Source organism: Chelonia mydas, chromosome 15 (genome assembly GCF_015237465.2).
Source record: "Chelonia mydas isolate rCheMyd1 chromosome 15, rCheMyd1.pri.v2, whole genome shotgun sequence".
NCBI classification, from domain to species: Eukaryota; Metazoa; Chordata; order Testudines; family Cheloniidae; genus Chelonia; species Chelonia mydas.
In genome coordinates this window covers 13,998,454-14,020,002 of record NC_057856.1, presented here as the reverse complement: position 1 = coordinate 14,020,002, position 21,549 = coordinate 13,998,454, and the positions used below count along the sequence as shown (strand labels likewise).

General features: G+C 55.7%; 6 protein-coding genes and 1 gene segment (V, D, J or C); all 7 read right to left on the bottom strand.

Moving 5' to 3' along the window:
- Positions 1-21,549, bottom strand: part of LOC102937026 (immunoglobulin lambda-1 light chain) — a 537,592-nt gene that overhangs the window by 140,722 nt on the left and 375,321 nt on the right. Inside the window, exons 1-2 of one of the 37 annotated variants that reach the window (XM_043529659.1) lie at positions 11,874-11,948; positions 2,276-2,567 (exon numbers count right to left, since the gene is read on the bottom strand). The exons of 34 other annotated variants lie outside the window; for them this stretch is intronic. In XM_043529659.1, coding sequence (XP_043385594.1) covers positions 2,276-2,567; positions 11,874-11,919 — 338 coding nt within the window. In that variant the 5' untranslated portion in view covers positions 11,920-11,948. Of the gene's footprint in view, positions 1-2,275; positions 2,568-2,698; positions 2,760-7,442; positions 7,448-11,873; positions 11,949-21,549 lie in introns of those variants that run through there. 2 more of the 37 variants (XM_043529658.1, XM_043529641.1) reach the window with 2 other exon arrangements.
- LOC102941305 (immunoglobulin lambda variable 3-21) overlaps positions 1-21,549 on the bottom strand; it is a 550,568-nt gene that overhangs the window by 161,566 nt on the left and 367,453 nt on the right. The gene's annotated exons all lie outside the window — the stretch shown is intronic.
- The window catches only part of LOC122461352 (immunoglobulin lambda-1 light chain-like), a 567,620-nt gene that overhangs the window by 190,063 nt on the left and 356,008 nt on the right, over positions 1-21,549 (bottom strand). The gene's annotated exons all lie outside the window — the stretch shown is intronic.
- LOC102941083 (immunoglobulin lambda-1 light chain) overlaps positions 1-21,549 on the bottom strand; it is a 389,283-nt gene that overhangs the window by 132,894 nt on the left and 234,840 nt on the right. Inside the window, exon 1 of one of the 18 annotated variants that reach the window (XM_043529694.1) lies at positions 15,329-15,389. The exons of the other annotated variants lie outside the window; for them this stretch is intronic. Within the exon in view, the coding sequence (XP_043385629.1) occupies positions 15,329-15,374 (46 nt within the window). The 5' untranslated portion in view covers positions 15,375-15,389. Of the gene's footprint in view, positions 1-15,328; positions 15,390-21,549 lie in introns of those variants that run through there. 18 annotated transcript variants of the gene reach the window in all.
- LOC122463057 (immunoglobulin lambda-1 light chain-like) overlaps positions 1-21,549 on the bottom strand; it is a 375,063-nt gene that overhangs the window by 153,743 nt on the left and 199,771 nt on the right. The window lies entirely within an intron of this gene.
- LOC102935130 (immunoglobulin lambda-1 light chain-like) overlaps positions 1-21,549 on the bottom strand; it is a 376,593-nt gene that overhangs the window by 176,007 nt on the left and 179,037 nt on the right. The window lies entirely within an intron of this gene.
- The window catches only part of LOC119563806, a 331,177-nt gene that overhangs the window by 183,829 nt on the left and 125,799 nt on the right, over positions 1-21,549 (bottom strand).

Here is a 21,549-nt window from a genome sequence, read left to right as displayed (position 1 = left end):
TCACTGAAGGTTGGCAGGGTGCAGGTGGCTGCTACGCTGCTCCAAGGTGTGGTTGCGCACTCCAAGACTTGCATCTGGAGCAGGTAAAGCTCATCCTCTCGGTCGTCTCCTCCCATCTGGCTCGGCGAGCAGTGTCCAATGAATCGATCAGAGGGTCAGCGGCGTCTGGGTCACCAGATGCCTCCTACTGCTTGTGCAAGGCAGCGCTCTCCTCCTCGAGACAGGGGGTTTAGACCGGGGAGCAACCGTGTGGGATGGCTCTGCAGGCTGCTTGTAGACAGCACCACAGAAGCGACGGTAGGTCTCATTTACCGAGAGATGCCAGGCTGGTATTGTCACTACTGTCTTCTCCAGCTTCCTGTATATTTCCCGGTCGGCCTTTCAGAAGTTCCACCGCTTCTATTTGGAACTCTTGACACCTGGGAGCTGTATCCCAATATGGATCAGGTAGAAAGAGGAACCACCAAAATGTGGTTCGAGGTATGGATCAGCTTCCATCTGAGGAGAGATTAAAAAGACTGGGATGGTTCATCTTGGAGAATACATGGGGGAGATGATAGAGGTCCATAAAATCATGACTAGTGTGAGAGAGTCAATAAGGACGTGTTGATAACCTGTCCCATAGCAATAGAACCAGGGATCACCCAATGAAATTAATAGGCAGCAGGTTTAAAAGAAACCTAAGCGAGTACTTCTTCACACAACGCACAGTCAACCTGTGGGATTCGTTGCCAGGGGATGTTGTGAAGGCCACAGAATAACTAGGAGTGGAAAAAGAACTCGGTAAGTTCGTGGAGGATAGGTCCATCAATGGCTAGATTGCCAGCTGCTAGCACTGGACGAGAGGGGACGGATCACTCAGTAATTGCTTTGTTCTGTTCATTCCGTCTGAAGCTTCTGGCACTGGCCACTGTGGGAAGCCAGGCTACTGGGAGAGATGGACCATTGGTCTGACCCAGGGTGGCCGTTCTTATGTTCTTCGAGGTGTCCACCTGGACCCAGCAGAGAGAGTCTGAGGAGAGAACAGGGAAGACTAGGGAAGCGCTGGGCAACTGCTGAGAGTGGGGAAATGATCTTCGCTGAGAAGAACAACTGTTGTGTGATGCGTTACAGGCAGAAACCAAACACGGCAGCTTGTGTGTTTTTGTTCCCCCCACCAGAGAACCTGGATGGGGAAGGGGAGGGAGGAGTTTGTCTCACTTCCCCATCTGACCGAGTCACTGGAACAGGCCCTGCTGTGCACCACAGCACGTAATTATCAGCCTCGTCCTCTGCCAGGGCCCCGGGATGGTTAAATAGCCGGCGTTACTGGACGTGTCTTCAGTTCAGCTCAGATTGAATCTGAAATGTTTTACGTGTTTTGGAGTATTGTAAAAGTCCGGCTTGGAATGGTTCCAGAGCGGGGAGTTGAACGTGGGCTGCCCATGGTCTAGGTGAGCGCCCTCCCCACTGGGTAAATGAAGAATGGGGGGGGTGTCAGGAACAGTAAGAGCAGCACCAGCCCCCCTCTGGCCAGTTTGTGACTGGCCAAACAAGCCGGTCCAATTTGTGCGTCCTTTCGGTTGGACCGAAACTGCACCTTTTGCTGAATAAGTTATTTGTCTGAAACGTTTGGAGCAGCTCTAGTTACGTGGAACTCACTTTGCCTTTCGATGCCCCGGGCTGAACCCAGTGGGGACTCTCAGCAAACCCCTTTTGGGGCTGAGATCCCCCCTGAAGCGCTCGATCCCTGCTCTGCACAACTCCAGTCCGGCAGGTGCACACTGACAGCCCTCTGGACACTTGGTAACGGCATCACTGCCGTGTTTACCCCACTCCCCTGAGGATTCGATTCAGAAGAAGAGCAGCTGGTGGGCTACTGAGTAACCTGGCCACCTCCTGAGAGACAGCGGTGTGGCACCTCGCCCTTTCCTCAGGACCCCCTGGGGCTCTCACTAGCAATGGCTGCTTGGCTGGGGCAGGAGCCCACATGAGAGCTGTCTGCTGGGGGACTTCCTAATGCTCCGAATGGGCCTGTCAACTCACTGGAGTGCAGAGCTGGGGCCTGCGCCAGGGGAGGAAGACTCAGCCCTTTCCCACCCCAGGGGTTACTAAGGAGACAAAGTGTGAGCCCAGGCTGCCGAGAAGGGTTTGTGGGCAGATGAAATAAGACGCCTCCATTCCCAGCTCAGAAAGGGCCCCTCACGCTGTCCCAGAAAGAATGAGAATAAATGATCCCCTGTGTCAACGGGCAGTTTGTGTCTCACTTCCCCATCTGGCCGTGTCACTGTGAGTAGTGCTACTGTCACTGTCCCACACCAGACAGTAATAATCAGCCTCGTCCTGCGCCTGGACTCCAGTGATGGTTAACGTGGCCGTGTTACCGGAGTAGGTGGCAGAGAATCGATGGGGATTCCGGAGGCTTCTGCTACTATAGTATATAAGGAGTAGGGGGGCGCTGCCAGGTTTCTGTTGGAACCACTGCACATACTTGCTACCAATGTTGTTCCCGCAGGTGAGTTGAGCGTTTTGCCCTGGAGACACAGAGACTGAAGGCGGCTGAGTCAGCACGTACTGGGCGAGAGAACCTGAGACAGGAGGAGAAAACATGGGGATACAATCAGTATTTCAAGAGCTAACACACAGGCCGTGCAGGAACCCGAGGAAGAGAAAATCCCCTGACTAAAGAGATGGAGAAAAACTCTCCCGCTTGTAATACCTGAGCAGTAAGTGAGCAGTGTGAGGAGCAGAGGGGCCCAGGCCATGATGGATCCAGACGAGCTCGGCTTCCTGAAGCAAACGGGTCTGTGTCTGGGACCCTCCGATTCTCTCTTAAACCCCCAGTGCTGGAGAACGGCCCCTTCATGCAAATCAGCTCCCTGCTCACTGGTTTCTGCTGCCTTTCACTCCCCAAGAGCGAAGGGACCCAGGGGAGAGCCTCTCTGCATAAATCCCCTCAGACACTGTTGGGGAAAGGACTGTTTTGCTTTCATCAGCAAGAAGAAAGTTTAGCTCATCCCAGAGGTGAGCAGCTCCCAATGGGTCTGGTGTACTCAGAACATCAAGTGCAGACCCCTGTCCCCAGAAGTCTCCAATTTGATCTGCCTGAGACCTCAAATTAAACTGTGGTTTCTGCTCATGCTCCCAGAGCACAATTGTTTTCAGAGTCATGCCACCATTTTCAGTCATTGCAGGAAGAAATGCTGGCCAGTTTTGGGGTGATCATTTCTGGTGTGCTGGATGGTGTGGGTGCTGTTGTATGGGGACTGGTGCTGGGGCTGGTTCTGTTGGATGGGGACTGGTGTGGGGGATGGTTATGGAGTGGGTGCTGGATGGGTGGGTGCTGTTGGATGGGTGTTGGGACAGGTTATGGAGTGGGTGCTGGATGGGTGGGTGCTGTTGGATGGGTGTTGGGACAGGTTAGCGAGTGGGTGCTGGATGGGGTGGCTGCCGTTGGATGGGTTTTGGGGCAGGTTTCGGAGTGGGTGCTGGATGGGTGGGTGCCATTGCATGGGAAGTAGTCTTGGGGCAGCTTATGGAGTGGGTGCTGTATAGGTGGGTGCTGTTGAATGGAGACTGGAATTGGGGTAGTTTCGGAGTGGAGGCTGGATGAGGGCAGTTGATATTTTCAGACTTTACATGAATCCATGGTTCCCAGGACAGTCCCGATGTGACGCAGAAACTCCCCATTCCACGGGGCTGGCTGGACTTGGCTCCTCACTCTGGGAACTGCAACCTGGGCCCTCGTGAGCGGGTCACAGCCCTGCTCAGGTCTGGCCCGGCCGCCCCACGGGAACGAGTGAGGAGCTGCTGGTTCATCTTTTCTTTCTCCCTTTAAGCCGTCGTGCCAAGTGCGATGCCCCGTTTATTTCTGGCAGAGGGGTCTAGTGCTGGGTGCGCTGACAGCCCCTGCCTCTGAGCGTGTGGCACACGCACCTTCCCCAACATCTAGGGCCGGAGCACACCAGCACTCACAGCCACTCCCTGCGATGGGGTCGGCTCCCACAGATTACTATTGCCCCCTAGTGGCCAGCGTCGCACTTGCCATGATCACGTCCCTGACTCTCCAGGCCTGTAGGGAACAGCTAGCCAGTCCCTTCCAGCATTCAGCCTCTTCCTTCCAGGATGTCCTTCTCCACACTAACCAGCTGATCAGGCCCTTGGCTTAGTCGTTGGGCAGAGATCAGTCAGGTATTCAGGCAGCTGGATGAAGATTAAGACATTCTAGAGCTGGGCAGCCACCGGGGTGCGGCTACATGAATCTAACTCTGTGAGACACAGACAGACCCGTCCCCAGGGGAAGGGGCAGGGAGGCAGAACCACCCCGGGCTCCTGCATGGCGCTTTACCCTGCCGGACAGAGTAGAAATTGACCATCACCACCTTAGATCCCCGACACCGAGAGTGCCAAGGAACCGTAAATCTCCACAGAGTTCAGGTGTAATCACGATATCCTGGAAGATCGTCTCTGCCTTTCAATGTGGGCATTCATCCCACTCCCTGAGGATTTGATTGAGAGTAGAGCAACTGATGGGCTGCTGAGAACCTGGCCACCTCTGAGAGGCAGGGGTGTGTCCCCTCTCCCTTTCTCAGGACCCCTGGGGTTCTCAGTAGCAATGCCTGCTTGGCCAGGGCAGGAGCCCACAGGAGAGCTGTCTGCCGGGGGACTTTCCAACACTCCTCTGGGAGCAGAATGGGCCTCTCCACTCAGAGGAGCACGGAGCCCTGTCTGCACAGCGGCAGAGCCTGTGTCAGAGGAGGAGAGACTCAGCCCTTGCCCAGCCCGGCCGAGGACTCCGTGTGTGGCCAGCTCCCCAGCAGAGCTGTGCTGAGATGGCATCAGCCAGGGCCCCAACAGACACAATCGCTCCGGGATTCCGGAGGGTCTCTCACTGTCCTTGTATATAACGAGTAGGGGGGGCACGGCCAGGTTTCTTCTGGTCCTACTGCACAAACTATTCGTCAGTCTCTTCTCCTGTGCAGGTGTGGGGTGGGGGGAGTGTGTGACAGGACGTGTGTCTGTGTGTGTGAGCGGAGAGGGAGAGAGACAGAGGCAGTGTGTGTTGGGGGAGAGTGAGTGTGTCGGCATGCTGTCTCGTAAGATCGAAGAGCTGCTGTCCCAGAAACACCATGAGACTCTTCCCCTCTGTGCCAGGTGGACTCGGTGTGGGGCAGGCAGGTTGAACCAGGCAGGATCCAAGTCTGAAGAGGCTCAGTGTGGGGGGATCTAGGTGTCCCACCTGTGTGGGACATCTGGGTGCAGGCAGACTGTGGCAGGATCTGGATGCACGGGGGCTCGGGAGGGGCGGGGTCCAAGTGCAGGGACAATGGGACTGTGCAGGGGCTTCCAGGTGAAGGTGGTTGGGGATCAATGGAGGGGTCTGGGCATGGGGGTGTCAGCGGGGAGTCTGGGTGCAGTTAGTTGGGGGTAGTGGCATGGGGGTCTGGATGTGGGGCTCAGGATGATGGAGCTCATAAGGGTCGGGTTTGAGTGCAGGGAGGTCAGTGGGGGTGGTGTGGGTGCAGGGGTGGAGGTCTGGAGCAGGGGTCTGGGTGCAGGGGGCTCCAGATGCAGGAGTTGAGGTTCAGTGGGGTGGGGTTTGGGTATGGAGAGCTAGGTGATTTTAGATGCACGGGGTGAGGCTTGGGGGTGTCTGGATATGGGAGGTCCAGATGCATGGGAGTTGGGGGGCTGGGGGAGCAGCTCCCGTACAGTGTCCCCTCCCCCTGCAGCTGAGGAGCGATGGGGGCAGGAAGCAGGGGAGGATGCTGAGCTTGCTGCAGCTGGGAAGGTTTTTTGGGGTGAGTCTGACACAGCCCCACACTCCTTGCAGGGGAAGAGGAAGTCTTCCTCTCCTGCCTCCAGCCGAGCCGGGACTAGCAGCTGATCCTGGTTCAGGGTTGGAGCTCCTGGCTGGGGTATCGCCAGCCCTGTGGTGACTGACTTCTTCCATCGGCTGCTCCGGGTACCTGAAATGATGTACCGGTGGTGCTAGGGAGTGGTGCGTGACTGCTCTTGCAGCGTCCCTTTGCCATGGGTTTTGTGGCCGCAAGAAACCCTGGCTGGTTTGGAGCTGTGTGTCCGATGGGACGGCTGCTGGCTGGTTAGGTGTCCCTGGGAGATGTGGCTGCTGCAGACCGATGGCTTGAGGAGTGAGTGGCTGCTGCTGGGCTCTGGAGTTGTGCTTGATTGGGGTTGGGACTGACCAGGATGGGTGCTGCTGGGGGGCTCTGGGGTGCTATTGGAGCATGCTGCTAGGTGAGGCTCTGCTGGGAAGGGTGGGGCCGAGACCCTTTGCACGGCACACTCCTGGAGGGGAGCCCCACTGAAAGACAGCGAGGAACAGCTGAGCAATGGGGACCATGAGGATCAAGGCAACTGGCTCCTGACTGCTCCCCTTTGAGTGGTACTTCCCAGCAGCAGGACAGTGGGGCAGGCCGAAGGCAACGCTTGCCCCCTCTGGGTGATAGCAGCCCTGGGTTTTGGTGATCTTGTCGTGACCCTCGCACCACTCCAAGCAAGACTGGCAGTCGGAGAACCCCTGCCCCAGAGACCAGGGAGCAGAGAGGGAGTGGCTGGGAAGTTGGAATCCAAACAGTGGTCCTAGGGTCCCTTGACCAGCTCGGTCATGTGAGCGCTGTTGGGGAATAGAAAGCCCCAAAGCCCAGAGATCTCTCTAGCCCAGCAGTGTGTAGCCTGACTTGCTTTACACTGCCGAGTAGAGACTCTGAGCTCCAGCACTGTGAAGGTGAAGAGCACCCCCTGTTGGTCAGTGCTGCTGTTACTAAAATTATTCTGGCGGGGTTTTAGAAAAGCTGTAGACCCTCCATGCTGAGCTCATCACAAAGGGCCCCTACTCACTGTCTCTCACAGCCAGAGGGAACATCACTGTACAATTGTTTGCAGCATTCATGGTGTTCCTTTTCAGGGTGTTCTTCTCTGTGCTGGCTGCACTGATCACGTCATCAGCCTGGTCCCATCTTTGGAAGGGATTCCGCAGGGGTTTCAGAAGTTGCACCTGCCTAGATTAAGACGAATGCAACCCAAGCTAGGGAAGTCACCTCCTCCTAGCTGGTTTGCTATTGTTGTCTCTTCCTGGGACACTAATGTTCTGTTCTGACCCCAGGGGCACCCCACCGTGAGCGGTAGCGGATACTGGGGCCGTGCAGGCCAGCTCTCCAGGGATAAGAGGGAAGGTCCTTGCGTGGATCAGTAACTGCTTAAAAGATAGGAAACAAAGAGTAGGAAAAATGGTCAGTTTTCAGAGTGGAGGGAGGCAAATAGTGGAGTCCAGAAGGATCTGGGTAGGACCAGTGCTGTTCAATATCTTCCTAATTGGTCTGGAAAAGGGGCAATCAGCGAGGTGTCACAGTTTGCAGATGATACAAAACTACTCAAGATAATTTAGTAATGCACATTGGAGAACATTATCCCAGGTAAACATATAAAATGATGGGGTCGCCGTTAGCTGTTACCACTGAAGAGAGAGATCTTGCAGTCATTGTGGAGAGGTCTCTGAAAACATCTGCTCAATGTGCAGCCCAGTCAAAAAGCGAACAGTGTTCGGAATGACAGGAAAGGGATAGATAAGAAGGCTGAAAATATCATCATGACACTATATAAAACCATGGTATGCCCAGACCTTGAATATTGTGTGTAGTTTTGGATACCCCATGTCAAAAAGACGTTTTAGAATTGGAAAAGGTATTTGTTTAGTGTGTGCATAGTCGTCTAGCCAAGCGATGGAATCTCCAGTGGCGTGATGCAGTTCTCCTGGGCCACCGCTGGACCTGGTCAGCAGCTTTCATTGACAAGGTGTCACCGTCTGGGTTACGCCGCAGCTGCACAAAGGACTGCCACCAAAGCCCCAGCGATACTGGTCGGCTGCACAGAGACCTTGCCCGGTCCGGAACCTGTTCAACAGGGACCATTGGCGATGGGGTAGGTCACAACCGAGCAGGCAAATTGTGGGGTCGGCGACGAGGGGCTGGTTGGAGCACGAGCACCCAAAGATGAACCAGCCAGTTTGCAAAGAAGATTGTTAACTTTAAATTGAAGACTTTTATTAAGGTCTTAACTTTAGCTGCTGTCTTCTTCAGGAGGAAATGATAACTCAGTGTGCGGTCGAAGGTCACACCTAGATAGACCTGTTCTACTTCATGCTTCACCTCGTGACCATTCAGATAAACATTCAGTTCTCGGGTTGCACTGGTGTGATGAAGACAGACCAAACTGGAGACTGTTTTTATGACGCTTGGCTGGAGGCAAAAAGTCTTACAGCAGTCAGCGAACTTCATCATGTCCCGGTTTAAGGTGTCATCAGCTGGTGAAATGTCTGGGCTTGGGTACCGCAACAGATGTCGTCTGCGTAAATGAACTTTCGTGGCTCTGTTGTTGGCAGGACATTGATGTAAGGATTGAACAGGGTTCACGAAAGCACAGTACCCTGGGGTAACCCATTGCTCTGTCGTCTCCAAGCACTCGTCTTCTCCCCCATATAGACTCTGAATTGCCTATCGCGGAGGAATAGTTAAATGACGCCTATGACCCAAGGTGGCAGGACCTATGATACCTTCACGGGCAGGCCAGTGTGCTGTACTGTATCGTACACTGTGGTTAGATTGATGAAAACAGCGCCTGTTTTCAAGTTTTTCTGGAACCATTTTCAACAAATATGGTCAGTGCGAGTACTTGTTCGCATGTGCTACGGCCTCGGCGAAAGCCGGCTTGGTCAAGGCTCAAAATTCTCTCCACGTCGGGTAACATGTGCGGTAGGACAAAGCGCTCCAGTGCCTTGAAGTACACCGACAGTAATGATATGGGATAATAGCTTGATGCTGGGCTCGGGTCCTTTCCAGGCTTTTGGAGGCCAATGACTTTTGCGGTGCGCCATATCTTCTGTAACCTACCTTCCCTGATGATCCTGGTGACGAATTTCACACACCAAAGCCAAGCACGGGGGCCAAGGTTTTTCAGGAATTCTGGAGATAGCCCGCAGCTGTTCCACACTTGATGCTACCCAGTGTCTGTTCCAGCTCTGTTACAGTACATGGTTGTGGGCAGCTTCTGATCTGGTGTACATATTGAAATATACGCCATTCGTTCCTCACTTGTCTTCGCAACTGTTTCTCCAAAGGTGCTCTGGCCACTCTCAGTAGGTGTCCGGCTACCTGGTTGGGTGTCACTGAAGGTCGGAAGGGTGCAGGTGGCTGCTGCGCTGCTCCAAGGTGTTGGTGCGACTCCCAGACTTGCATCTGGAGCAGGTAAAGCTCATCCTCTCGGTCGTCTCCTGCCATCTGGCTCGGCAAGCAGTGTCCAATGATTCGATCAGAGGGTCAGCGACGTCTGGGTCACCAGAGGCCTCCTACTGCTTGTGCAAGGCAGCGCTCTCCTCCTCGAGACAGGGGATGTAGACCGGGGAGCAATGGCGTGGGATGACTCTGCAGGCTGCTTTGTAGATAGCAGCACAGAAGCGACGGTAGGTCTCATTTACCGAGAGATGCCAGGCTGGGATTGTCACTACTCTCTTCTCCAGCGCTTCCTGGTATATTTCCCGGTCGGCCTTTCAGAAGTTCCACCGCTTCTATTTGGAACTCTTGACACCTGGGAGCTGTATCCCAATATGGATCAGGTAGAAAGCGGAACCACAAAAATGTGGTTCGAGGTATGGATCAGCTTCCATCTGAGGAGAGATTAAAAAGACTGGGAAGGTTCATCTTGGAGAACACGTGGGGGAGATGGTAGAGGCCCATAAAATCATGACTGGTGCGGAGAGAGTCAATAAGGGCATGTTGTTAACTTGTCCCATAGCAATAGAACCAGGGATCACCCAATGAAATTAATAGGCAGCAGGTTTGAAAGAAACCAAAGCGAGTACTTCTTCACACAACGCACAGTCAACCTGTGGGATTCGTTGCCAGGGGATGTTGTGAAGGCCACAAGAATAACTATGAGTGGAAAAAGAACTCGGTAAGTTCGTGGAAGATAGGTCCATCAATGGCTAGATTGCCAGCTGCTAGCACTGGACGAGAGGGGACGGATCACTCAGTAATTGCTTTGTTCTGTTCATTCCGTCTGAAGCTTCTGGCACTGGCCACTGTGGGAAGCCAGGCTACTGGGATAGATGGACCATTGGTCTGACCCAGGGTGGCCGTTCTTATGTTCTTAGAGGTGTCCACCTGGATCCCAGCAGCGAGAGTCTGAGGAGGGAACAGGGAAGACTAGGGAAGCGCTGGGCAACTGCTGCGAGTGGGGAAATGATCTTCGCTGAGAAGAACAACTGTTGTGTGATGCGTTACAGGCAGAAACCAAACACGGCAGCTTGTGTGTTTTTGTTCCCCCCACCAGAGAACCTGGATGGGGGAAGGGGAGGGAGGAGTTTGTCTCACTTCCCCATCTGACCGAGTCACGGAACAGGCCCTGCTGTGCACCACAGCACGTAATTATCAGCCTCGTCCTCTGCCAGGGCCCCGGGGATGGTTAAATAGCCGCGTTACTGGACGTGTGTTCAGTTCAGCTCAGATCGAATCTGAAATGTTTTGACGTGTTTTGGAGTATTGTAAAAGTCCGGCTTGGAATGGTTCCAGAGCAGGGAGTTGAACGTGGGCTGCCCATGGTTTAGGTGAGCGCCCTCCCCACTGGGTAAATGAAGAATGGGGCGGGGGGGGGGTGTCAGGAACAGTAAGAGCAGCACCAGCCCCCCTCTGGCCAGTTTGTGACTGGCCAAAACGAGACAGGTCCATTTGTGCGTCCTTTCGGTTGGACCGAACTGCAGCTTTTGCTGAATAAGTTATTTGTCTGAAATTTGGGAGCAGCTCTAGTTCGTGGAACTCACTTTGCCTTTCGATGCCCGGGCTGAACCCAGTGGGGACTCTCAGCAAACCCCCTTTCGGGGCTGAGATCCCCCCTGAAGCGCGATCCCTGCTCTGCACAACTCCAGTCCGGCAGGTGCACATTGACACCCTCTGGACACTTGGTAACGGCATCACTGCCGTGTTTACCCCACTCCCCTGAGGATTCGATACAGAAGAAGAGCAGCTGGTGGGCTACTGAGTAACCTGGCCACCTCCTGAGAGGCAGCGGTGTGGCACCTGCCCTTTCCTCAGGACCCCTGGGGTTCTCACTAGCAATGGCTGCTTGGCCAGGGCAGGAGCCCCCTGCGAGAGCTGTCTGCTGGGGGACTTCCTAATGCTCCGAATGGGCCTCTCAACCCACTGGAGTGCAGAGCCTGGGGCCTGCGCCAGGGGAGGTAAGGCTGAGCCCTTTCCCACCCCAGGGGTTACTAAGGAGACAAAGTGTGAGCCCAGGCTGCCGAGAAGGGTTTGTGGGCAGATGAAATAAGAGCCTCCATTGCCAGCTCAGAAAGGGCCCCTCACGCTGTCCAGAAAGAATGAGAATAAATGATCCCCTGTGTCAACGCGGCAGTTGTGTCTCACTTCCCATCTGGCCGTGTCACTGTGAGTAGTGCTACTGTCGCTGTCCCACACCTGACAGTAATAATCAGCCTCGTCCTGCGCCTGGACTCAGTGATGGTTAACGTGGCCGTGTTACCGGAGCTGGCCCCGGAGAATCGATCGGGGATTCCGGAGGGTCTGCTGCTATCACCATATATAAGGAGTAGGGGGGTGCTGCCAGGTTTCTGTTGGTACCACTGCACATACTTGCTACCAATATTGCTTCCCGAACAGGTGAGTTGAGCGTTTTGCCCTGGAGAAACAGACACTGAAGGCGGCTGAGTCAGCACGTACTGGGCGAGAGAACCTGAGACAGGAGGAGAAAACGTGGGGATACAATTAATATTTCAAGAGCTAACCCACCACAGGCCGTGCAGGAACCCGAGGAAGAGAAATTCCCCTGAATAACGAGATGGAGAAAAACTCTCCCGCTTCTACTACCTGAGCAGTAAGTGAGCAGCGTGAGGAGCAGAGGGGCCCAGGCCATGGTGGGGAATCCAGACGAGCTCGGCTTCCTAAGGCAAATGGGTCTGTGTCTGGGACCCTCCGATTCTCTCTTAAACCCCCAGTGCTGGAGAACGGCCGCTTCATGCAAATCAGCTCCCTGCTCACTGGTTTCTGCTGCCTTTCACTCCCCAAGAGCGAAGGGACCCAGGGGAGAGCCTCTCTGCATAAATCCCCTCAGACACCTGTAGGGGAAAGGACTGCTTTGCTTTTCATCAGCAAGAAGAAAGTTTAGCTCATCCCAGAGGTGAGCAGTTCCCAATGGGTTTGGTCTGCTCAGAATGTCAAGTGCAGACCCCTCTCCCCAGAAGTCTCCAATTTTATCTGCCTTGGACCTCAGGTTAAACTGTGGTTTCTTCTCATGCTCCCAGGCCACAATTGGCTCCTTACTCTGGGAACTGCAACCTGGGCCCTCGTGAGTGGGTCACAGCCCTGCTCAGGTCTGGCCCAGCTGCCCCACGGGAACGAGTGAGGAGCTGCTGTTTCATCTTTTCTTTCTCCCTTTAAGCCGTCGTGCCAAGTGCAATGCCCCGTTTATTTCTGGCAGCCCTCGCACAGCGTCCTTTGTTATTCAGCAGACGGTGAGTGTTCGTGGGCTCGAGGCGGAGGGGTCTAGTGCTGGGCGCGCTGACAGCCCCTGCCTCTGAGCGTGTGGCACACGCACCTTCCCCAACATCTAGGGCCGGTGCACACCAGCACTCAGAGCCACTCCCTGCAGTGGGGTCAGCTCCCACAGATTACTATTGCCCCCTAGTGGCCAGCGTCGCACTTCCCATGATCACGTCCCTGACTCTTCAGGCCTGTAGGGAACATCGCTAGCCAGGCCCATCCAGGATCCAGCCTCTTCCTTCCAGGGTGTCCTTCTCCACACTATCCAGCGGATCAGGCCCTCGGCTTAGTCACGCTGGGCAGAGATCAGCCAGTTATTGAGGCAGCTGGATGAAGATTAAGACATTCTAGAGCTGGGCAGCCACCTGGGTGCAGCTACAGACAGAATCGCTCCGGGATTCCGGAGAGTCTCTCACTGTCCTTGTATATAACGAGTAGGGGGGGCACGGCCAGGTTTCTTCTGGTCCTACTGCACAAACTATTCGTCAGTCTCTTCTCTTGTGCAGGTGTGGGGGTCGGGGGGAGTGTGTGACAGGACGCGTGTGTCTGTGTGTGTGAGCGGGAGAGGGAGAGACAGAGGTAGTGTGTGTTGGGGGAGAGTGAGTGTGTCGGCATGCTGTCTCGTAAGTTGGAACAGCTGCTGGCCCAGAAACACCATGAGACTCTTCCCCTCTGTGCCAGGTGGACCCGGTGTGGGGCAGGCATGCTCAACCAGGCAGGATCCAAGTCTGAAGAGGCTCAGTGTGGGGGGATCTAGGTGTCCCACCTGTGTGGGACAATCTGGGTGCAGGCAGACTGTGGCAGGATGTGGATGTGCAGGGCCTCGGGGAGGGGCGGGGTCCAAGTGCAGGGACAATGGGACTGTGCAGGGGCTTCCAGGTGAAGGTGGTTGGGGATCAGTGGAGGGGTCTGGGCATGGGGGTCTCAGCGGGGGAGCCTGGGTGCAGTTAGTTGGGGGATCAGTGGCATGGGGGTCTGGATGTGGGGGCTCAGGGTAATGCAGGGGGGTGGAGCTCATAAGGGTTGGGGTTTGAATGCAGGGAGGTCAGTGGGGGTGGTGTGGGTGCAGGGGTGGAGGTCTGGAGGCAGGGGGTCTGGGTGCAGGGGGGCTCCAGATGCAGGAGTTGAGGTTCAGTGGGGTGGGGTTTGGGTATGGAGTGCTAGGTGAGTTTTAGGTGCATGGGATGAGGCTTGGTGGGGGTGTCTGGATATGGAAGGTCCAGATGCAGGGGAGTTGGGTGGATGGGGGAGCAGCTCCCCGTACAGTGTCCCCTCCCTCTGCAGCTGAGGAGCGATGGGGGCAGGAAGCAGGGGAGGATGCTGAGCTTGCTGCAGCTGGGGAAGGTTTTTTGGGGTGAGTCTGACACAGCCCCACACTCCTTGCAGGGGAAGAGGAAGTCTGTTCCTCTCCTGCCTCCAGCCCAGCCGGGACTAGCAGCTGATCCTGGTTCAGGGTTGGCGCTCCTGGCTGGGGTATCGCCAGCCCTGTGGTGATTTACTTCTTCACCGGCTGCTCCGGGTACCTGAAATGATGTACCTGAGCTGCTAGGGAGTGGTGCGTGACTGCTCTTGCAGCGTCCTTTTGCTTCCCTGTTAGAAAGTCATTTTTCTGCAGGGAAGCAAAGAAATCTGTGGGAGACATGAATTCTGTGTTCAGGCAGTGGTGCAGGATTCCCCCGGGAGTAACGCCATTCTGCAGCTTGTGGAAGATCAGCCGCCCCCAGTGGTCAATGTCACACACACACTGATGACGTTCCTCTGCATGGCTGTGGAGAAGCATCACGACACAGTCATTGCAGCACACAGGCTGTTCCTCGCAGCCTGCTCTGCCTCTCTGTGTCATCCACGCCATCAACTTGGAGATCAGTGTCCAGCCTTGGACTGTTACCAGTTGAGGGGCGTCCTCATTCTGGGGGACAACAGAAGAGGAGGCAGAGTTCAGAGCTGTAACAGAGCCAGGGGTGGGTCTAATTCTTGTTTCTCCCTGTAAGAAGAATGAGGAGGAGATCCCATTGCTCCCTGCATCAGCCTTTGGCTTTGCAAGCATCGGGGTGAAATCTTGGCCCCACTGAATTCACGGGGATTTTGCCAGTGACATCAATGGGGCCAGGATTCTCCCCCATGCAGGGAGGTGAGATGGCTCCCAGGGCTTACTAAGGAGCCATACTGTGACCCCAGGCTGCTGAGAAGGGTTTGTGGGCAGATGAAATAAGAAGCCTCCATTCCCACCTTGGAAAGGGCCCCTCACACAGTTACAGGAAGAAGGAGAATAAATGTGCCCCTTTGACAACAGAGGTTTGTGTCTCACTTCCCCGTCTGACTGTGTCACTGTGAGCAGAGCTACTGTCATTGTCCCACCGCTCACAGTAATAATCAGCCTCGTCCTGCGCCTGGACTCCAGTGATGGTTAACGTGGCCGTGTTACCGGAGCTGGCCCCAGAGAATCGCTCCGGGATTCCGGAGGGTCTCTCACTGTCCTTGTATATGATGAGTACGGGGGCACGGCCAGGTTTCTGCTGGTACCAGCTCACATACTGTTTGTCAATCTTTTCTCCTGTGCAGGTGAGTTGAGCATTTTGCCCTGGAGACACAGACACTGCAGGCGGCTGGGTCAGGACGTACTGGGCAAGTGAACCTGCAAGATGAGGAGAAAACACGGGGATAAAATCATGATGCTTAAAGCTCTGGGCCAGCAGCCCGGGGAACCAGTGGGAGAAATGGCTCTAAAATCAAAGACGCTCTTTGATTGAAAGACTGAGATAAGCCCCACTCCCTCGCCGCACCTGAGCAGTACGTGACCAGTGTGAGGAGCAGAGGGGCCCAGGCCATGGTGGATCCAGACGAGCTCGGTTTCCTGAGGCAAACGGGTCTGTGGCTGGAACCCTCCAATTCCCTCTTAAACCCCCAGAGCTGGAGAACGGCCCCTTCATGCAAATCTGCTCCCTGCTCACTGGCTGCTGCTGGTACCTCCCTCCCCTCAGAGACAGCTACGGACAGACCCAAGAATTGTTTTGTTTCCCATTTGCAAGGAAAAATGTAGCTGTCATGGAGTCCCTGGGCGATACTCTGGAACTGCTCCCCATGAAGCCAGTCAGGACTCTGGGGCAGTCGCCTTTCTGTGAGCAGCCTGTCTGCAGGACACACAGCTCACACAGCTTCCACCTTCCTGGGTCTGACCTCGGAGCATTCAGCCTCCTCTGCCCCTCCGTGCGCTTCCCCCAGCGAGTCCGCTCAGGCAGGGGCCTGGGGAAGCCAGAGGGTCCTGCCCCCCAACTCCGCAGTCAGACGGGGCTCTCAGCCAGCCAGTAAAACAGAAGGTTCATTAGATGACAGGAACATGGTCTAAAACAGAGCTTGCAGGTGCAGAGAACAGGACCCCTCAGCTGGGTCCATTTTGGGGGGGCAGTGAGCCAGACAACCACGTCTGCACTTCGCTCCATGTCCCAGCCAGCCCCAAACTGAAACTCCCCCAGCCCCTCCTCCTCTGGGCTTTGTCCCTTTCCCGGGCCAGGAGGTCATCTAATTCCTTTGTTCTCCAACCCTTTAGCTCTCACCTTGCAGGGGGGAAGGGCCCAGGCCATCAGTTGCCAGGAAACAGGGTGTCGGCCATTCTCTATGTCCAGACTCCTGCACACACCTGCCCTCTAGGGCTCTGCAATGATCATACACCCTTACCCCACCACCTAGATACTTAAGAACCGCATAGGGGAAACTGAGGCACCCCCACAATATTCGGAGGAAACATTAAGAACAGTCCCACTTCATCACAGTAGCTTAGCTTGGTGGTGAGGGGCTCCCAAAGTGCTGTGTCTGCTCAGACCGTTACCGTTCAGAGCACTCCCCCTGGAGTGAGGAGTCTCCAACGTTGTCTGCTTGGCACTGCAAAGCTAGCTGGGTTTCTTGTCATGACCCTGACCCACAATCTTCTGCGACGGCAAGAAACCCTGGCTGGTTTGGGGCTGTGTGTCCTTGGTGGGACGGGTGCTGGGACTTGCTGGCGGTGCAGGTTGTGCAGGTGTCTCTGAGAGGTTTGGCGGGTGTGGACTGATGGCTTCTGGGATTCGCAGCTGCTGCCTGGGGCGGGTGTTGGCGGGGGTTTGGGAGCGGACAATGTGGCGGCTGCTGGGTGGTGGACGTGCAGCTGGCTGGTTATGGTGCTCCTGGAAGATGCTGCTGAGGGATGTCCTGCTGGAAAGCGGTAGGGGAGGGGCTGAAACCCTTCTGCGCTGCACACTGCTCACATCCGATGAAGTGAGCTGTAGCTCACGAAAGCTCATGCTCAAATAAACTGGTTAGTCTCTAAGGTGCCACAAGTACTCCTTTTCTTTTTACGAATACAGACTAACACGGCTGTTACTCTGAAACCTGTCACTGAAAGATGGTGAGGAACCAGCTGAGGATACTGTGAGCAATGGGGCCCCTGGTGAGCAAGGCAGCTGGCTCCTGATGGATTTTCATGGCTTTCCCTGCAGAAGGACCTGGTGTGGGCAGCGGGACGGGAATGTGGCAGCAGGAGAGGGAGAGAGAACTTCTGCTTCCCTCCCCTTCGCTTCCCCATCCCGGGTCAGAGCAGCCACTGGGTTTTGATGATCTTGTCGTGACCTTCACATTGGAAAGGGGAAAGGTGTAGGGGTATGAAAAGCCCCAAGTCCAGAGATGTCTCTCTCCCCGCAGTTTGTAGCCTGGCACCTGGACACTGCTGCACTCACCCAGACGCCCAGCTCCAGCACTGGATAGAGGACGAGCTCCCCCGGGTGGTCAGTGTCGCTATTACTATGATCAGTCCTTCCAGCATTTCACAAGAGCTCAGGCCCGGCACGCTGAGCTCATGGGAACGCTGCCCCCTCCTGACTGTCTCACAGCTGCAGGGAACAGCGGTGTACGGTTGTTTCCAACGTTCACGCTGTTCCTTTACAGGGTTTTTGGGGCTGTGGGATGCAGGCTGAGGCTGGGGCAGGTGATGGAGTGGGTGCTGGATGGGGTGGGTGCGGTTGGATGGGGATGGGTGTTGGGGCCCCATGCTGCACCCAGCGGGGACTGCCAACAAACCCTCTTGTGGGGGTGAGATCCCCCGTGGAGCACTCGATCCCTGCTCTGCACAGCTCCAGTATGGCAGGTGCATGGTGAAAACCCTCAGGAGAGCTGGTAACGGCATCGCTGCCGTATTCACCCCACTCCCCTGAGGATTTGATTCAGAAGTAGAACAACTGATGGGCAGCTGATGAACCTGGCCACCCTCGTGAGAGGCAGGGGTGTGTCCCTTCTCCCTTTCCTCAGGACCCCTGGGGTTCTCAGTAGCAATGCCTGCTTGGCCGGGGCAGGAGCCCACAGGGGAGCTGTCTGCTGGGGCCTTTCCAACACTCCTCTGGGAGCAGAATGGGCCTCTAAACTCACGGACGCATGGAGCCCTGTCTGCACAGCGGTGGAGCCTGTGCCAGGGGAGGGAAGACTCAACCCTGACTCACCCCAGCACAGGACTCTGCGTTTGGCCAGCAGACCTCGGCTGAGATGGCATCAGTAACTCCCATCCTTCACAAGTGGTCATTTCGCGAGGTTTCAATCTCTGCTGATCCTATGGCTCAGCTCTGTGCTATCTGCATTGCTGGGCAGGCAGGGAAGGTCTGTGGGGTGTCCTTGGTTGCAGTGGGGTGTATGTCGCGCAGGAAAGCAGCCCCCTTCAGTCTGGGGCTGAATAAAGAAGTTTGCAGAAGCATTTGTGAAGTTGTTGTTAACCACGTTCGACCTCCCTCCCAGAATGGCCCCAGCAGGGAGCAGAGAGGGGCAGGTAGCCACCAGCAGCAGCCCTGAGCCTGCCCCAGCAGGAGGGGTGAGAGGCAGCGCTCAGGGGACAGGACTTGGAGCCGGGAACTCTGCAGTTCTGGTCCCAGCTCCTGCACTGAGTGGACGGTGATGGTTGCGGAAGTAGCAGACGTGCATTCTGGGACTTCTTGTTTTAAGCCGGGATCAGCGAACCCAGCCCAGTGCATTCACACTGCCTCCCTCACCCCGGTGTCAGGGCTGCGCTAACGAACCTTCGCCCTCGCTCATGGCTCTGAGAGTCTGGCGCAGCTCTGTGCAGTCAGAGCCCTCCTGCTCCTGTGCGCTTCCCCTCAGAAATCAGCCCTTTGACATTCCCATTAGTCAGAGACTGAGGCTCTTCTCCTTCCTGCTGATGCCACGTGGGGGCTTGTCACAGGCCTCGGCCCCGGCTCGCGGGTGGGCTGTTGTGTAGGATCTCCGGAGGCTGGGAGGGGTCTGAGAGTTCTCCGGGTTGCAGGACCCAGATGCCCTCAAGGCCCGTGGGGATGGAGAGCAGGGAAAAGTGAGCTCTCGCTGCTGGCTCCAGGAGCCTGACACTCAAGTGATCTTCTCCAGCGCCAGGGTCCGTCCTGCATTCCCACTGCGGGGCCGTGTATGTGTGTGTGTGTGTGTGTGTGTGTGTTGATGTCTAGACAAAGCTGGGAGGAGAAGAGAACGTGTCTGACTTTGGCAGGAAAAGTTTGGAGAACAGTGTCCGGCCCTGGACTGTTGCCAGGTGAGGGGCGTCCTCATGCCCAGGGTATCATAGGAGAGGTGAGATGAGAGACTGACAAGGAGCCAGGCACTGGGTGCGAGTCCAGTTTGTCCCTTTAACAGGAATGGGGATGAGCTCCCCTCGCTCTCTGAATTGTCCTTTAGAGCTCTGTGCATTGGGGTGAGATTGTTCACAAGGGTTATGAGGGAGACGCAGCGTGGCCCAGGCTCTGCCTTGAAGGATTTCTGAGTAGATTAAATAGCATACCTGCTTCCCCGCCTCTGAAATGGTCCCTCACGCTGTCAGAGGACGAATGCTATTAAACATTCCCCTTTGCTGACGAGAGGTTTGTGTCTCACTTCGCCATCTGGCTGTGTCACTGTGAGGCTGAGCACTGCTGCTGTCCCACACCTGACAGTAATAATCAGCCTCGTCCTGCACCTGGACTCCAGTGATGGTTAACGTGGCCGTGTTACCGGAGTTGGCGCCAGAGAATCGATCGGGGATTCCGGAGGGTCTGCTGCTATCACGATATATAACAAGTAGCGGGGCGTTGCCAGGTTTCTGTTGGTACCACTGCACATTCTTGCTACCAATGTTGCTTCCCGAACAGGTCAGTTGAGCGTTTCGCCCTGGAGACACAGACACTGAAGGCGGCTGAGTCAGCACGTACTGGGCGAGAGAACCTGAGACAGGAGGAGAAAACATGGGGATAAAATCAATATTTCAAGAGCTAACACACCACAGGCCGTGCAGGAACCCGAGGAAGAGAAAATCCCCTGACTAAAGAGACGGAGAAAATCTCTCCCGCTTCTAATACCTGAGCAGTAAGTGAGCAGCATGAGGAGCAGAGGGGCCCAGGCCATGGTGGGGAATCCAGACGAGCTCGGCTTCCTGAGGCAAACGGGTCTGTGTCTGGGACCCTCCGAATCTCTCTTTAACCCCCAGTGCTGGAGAACGGCCCCTTCATGCAAATCAGCCCCCTGCTCAGTGGCTGCTGCTGCCTTTCACTCCCCAAGAGCGAAGGGACCCAGGGGAGAGCATCTCTGCATAAATCCCCTCAGACACCGGTAGGGGAAAGGACTGCTTTGCCTTTCATTGGCAAGGGGAAAGTCTAGCTCGTCCCAGAGGTGAGCAGTTCCCAATGGGTCTGGTGTACTCAGAACGCCAAGTGCAAACCCCTCTGCCCAGATGTCTCCAATTTTATCTGCCTGGGACCTCAAAGTAAACTGTGGTTTCTTCTCATGCCCCCAGGCCACAGTTGTTTTCAGAGTCATACCACCATTTTCGGTCATTGCAGGAAGAAATGCTGACCAGTTTTGGGGTGATCATTTCTGGTGTGCTGGATGGTGTGGGTGCTGTTGGATGGGGACTGGTGTTGGGGCTGGTTCTGTTGGATGGGGACTGGTGTTGGGGTTGGGTACAGAGTGGGTGCTGCTTGGGTGGGTGCTGTTGGATGGGGACTCGTGTTGGGGCTGGTTCTGTTGAATGGGGACTGGTGTGGAGGTGAGTTACGGAGTGGGTGCTGGGTCGGTGGGTGCTGTTGAATAGGTGTTGGGACAGGTTAGTGAGTGGGTGCTGGATGGGGTGGCTGCTGTTGTATGGCTGTTTGGACAGGTTACGGAGTGGGTGCTGGATGATGTGGGTGCTCTTGGGTGGGGTCTAGTGTTGGGGCAGCTTATGGGGTGGGTGCTGGATGGGTGGGTGCTGTTGGATGGAGACTGGATTTGGGCTAGTTTCGGAGTGGCGGCTGGATGAGGGCAGTTGATATTTGCAGACCTTACATCAATCCATGGTTCCCAGGACTGTCCCGATGTGACGCAGAAACTCCCCATTCCACGGGGCTGGCTGGACTTGGCTCCTCACTCTGGGAACTGCAACCTGGGCCCTAGTGAGCGGGTCACAGCCCTGCTCAGGTCTGGCCCGGTCACCCCACGGGAACAAGTGAGGAGCTGCTGGTTCATCTTTTCTTTCTCCCTTTAAGCCGTTGTGCCAAGGACGATGCCCTGTTTATTTCTGGCAGCCCTCGCAAAGCGTCCTTTGTTATTCAGCAGACTGTGAGTGTTCGTGGGCTCGAGGCGGAGGGGTCTAGTGCTGGGCGCGCTGACAGCCCCTGCCTCTGAGCGTGTGGCACACGCACGTTCCCTAACATCTAGGGCCGGTGCACACCAGCACTCACAGCCACTCCCTGCAGTGGGGTCGGCTCCCACAGATTACTATTGCCCCCTAGTGGCCAGCGTCGCACTTGCCATGATCACGTCCCTGACTCTCCAGGCCTGTATGGTACATCGCTAGCCAGTCCCTTCCAGCATTCAGCCTCTTCCTTCCAGGATGTCCTTCTCCACACTAACCAGCTGATCAGGCCCTCGGCTTAGTCAGGCTGGGCAGAGATCAGTCAGTTTTTCGGGCAGCTGCAGCCCCCTGGATGAAGATTAAGACAACAGAGGTTTGTGTCTCACGTCTCCGTCTGACTGTGTCACTGTGAGCAGA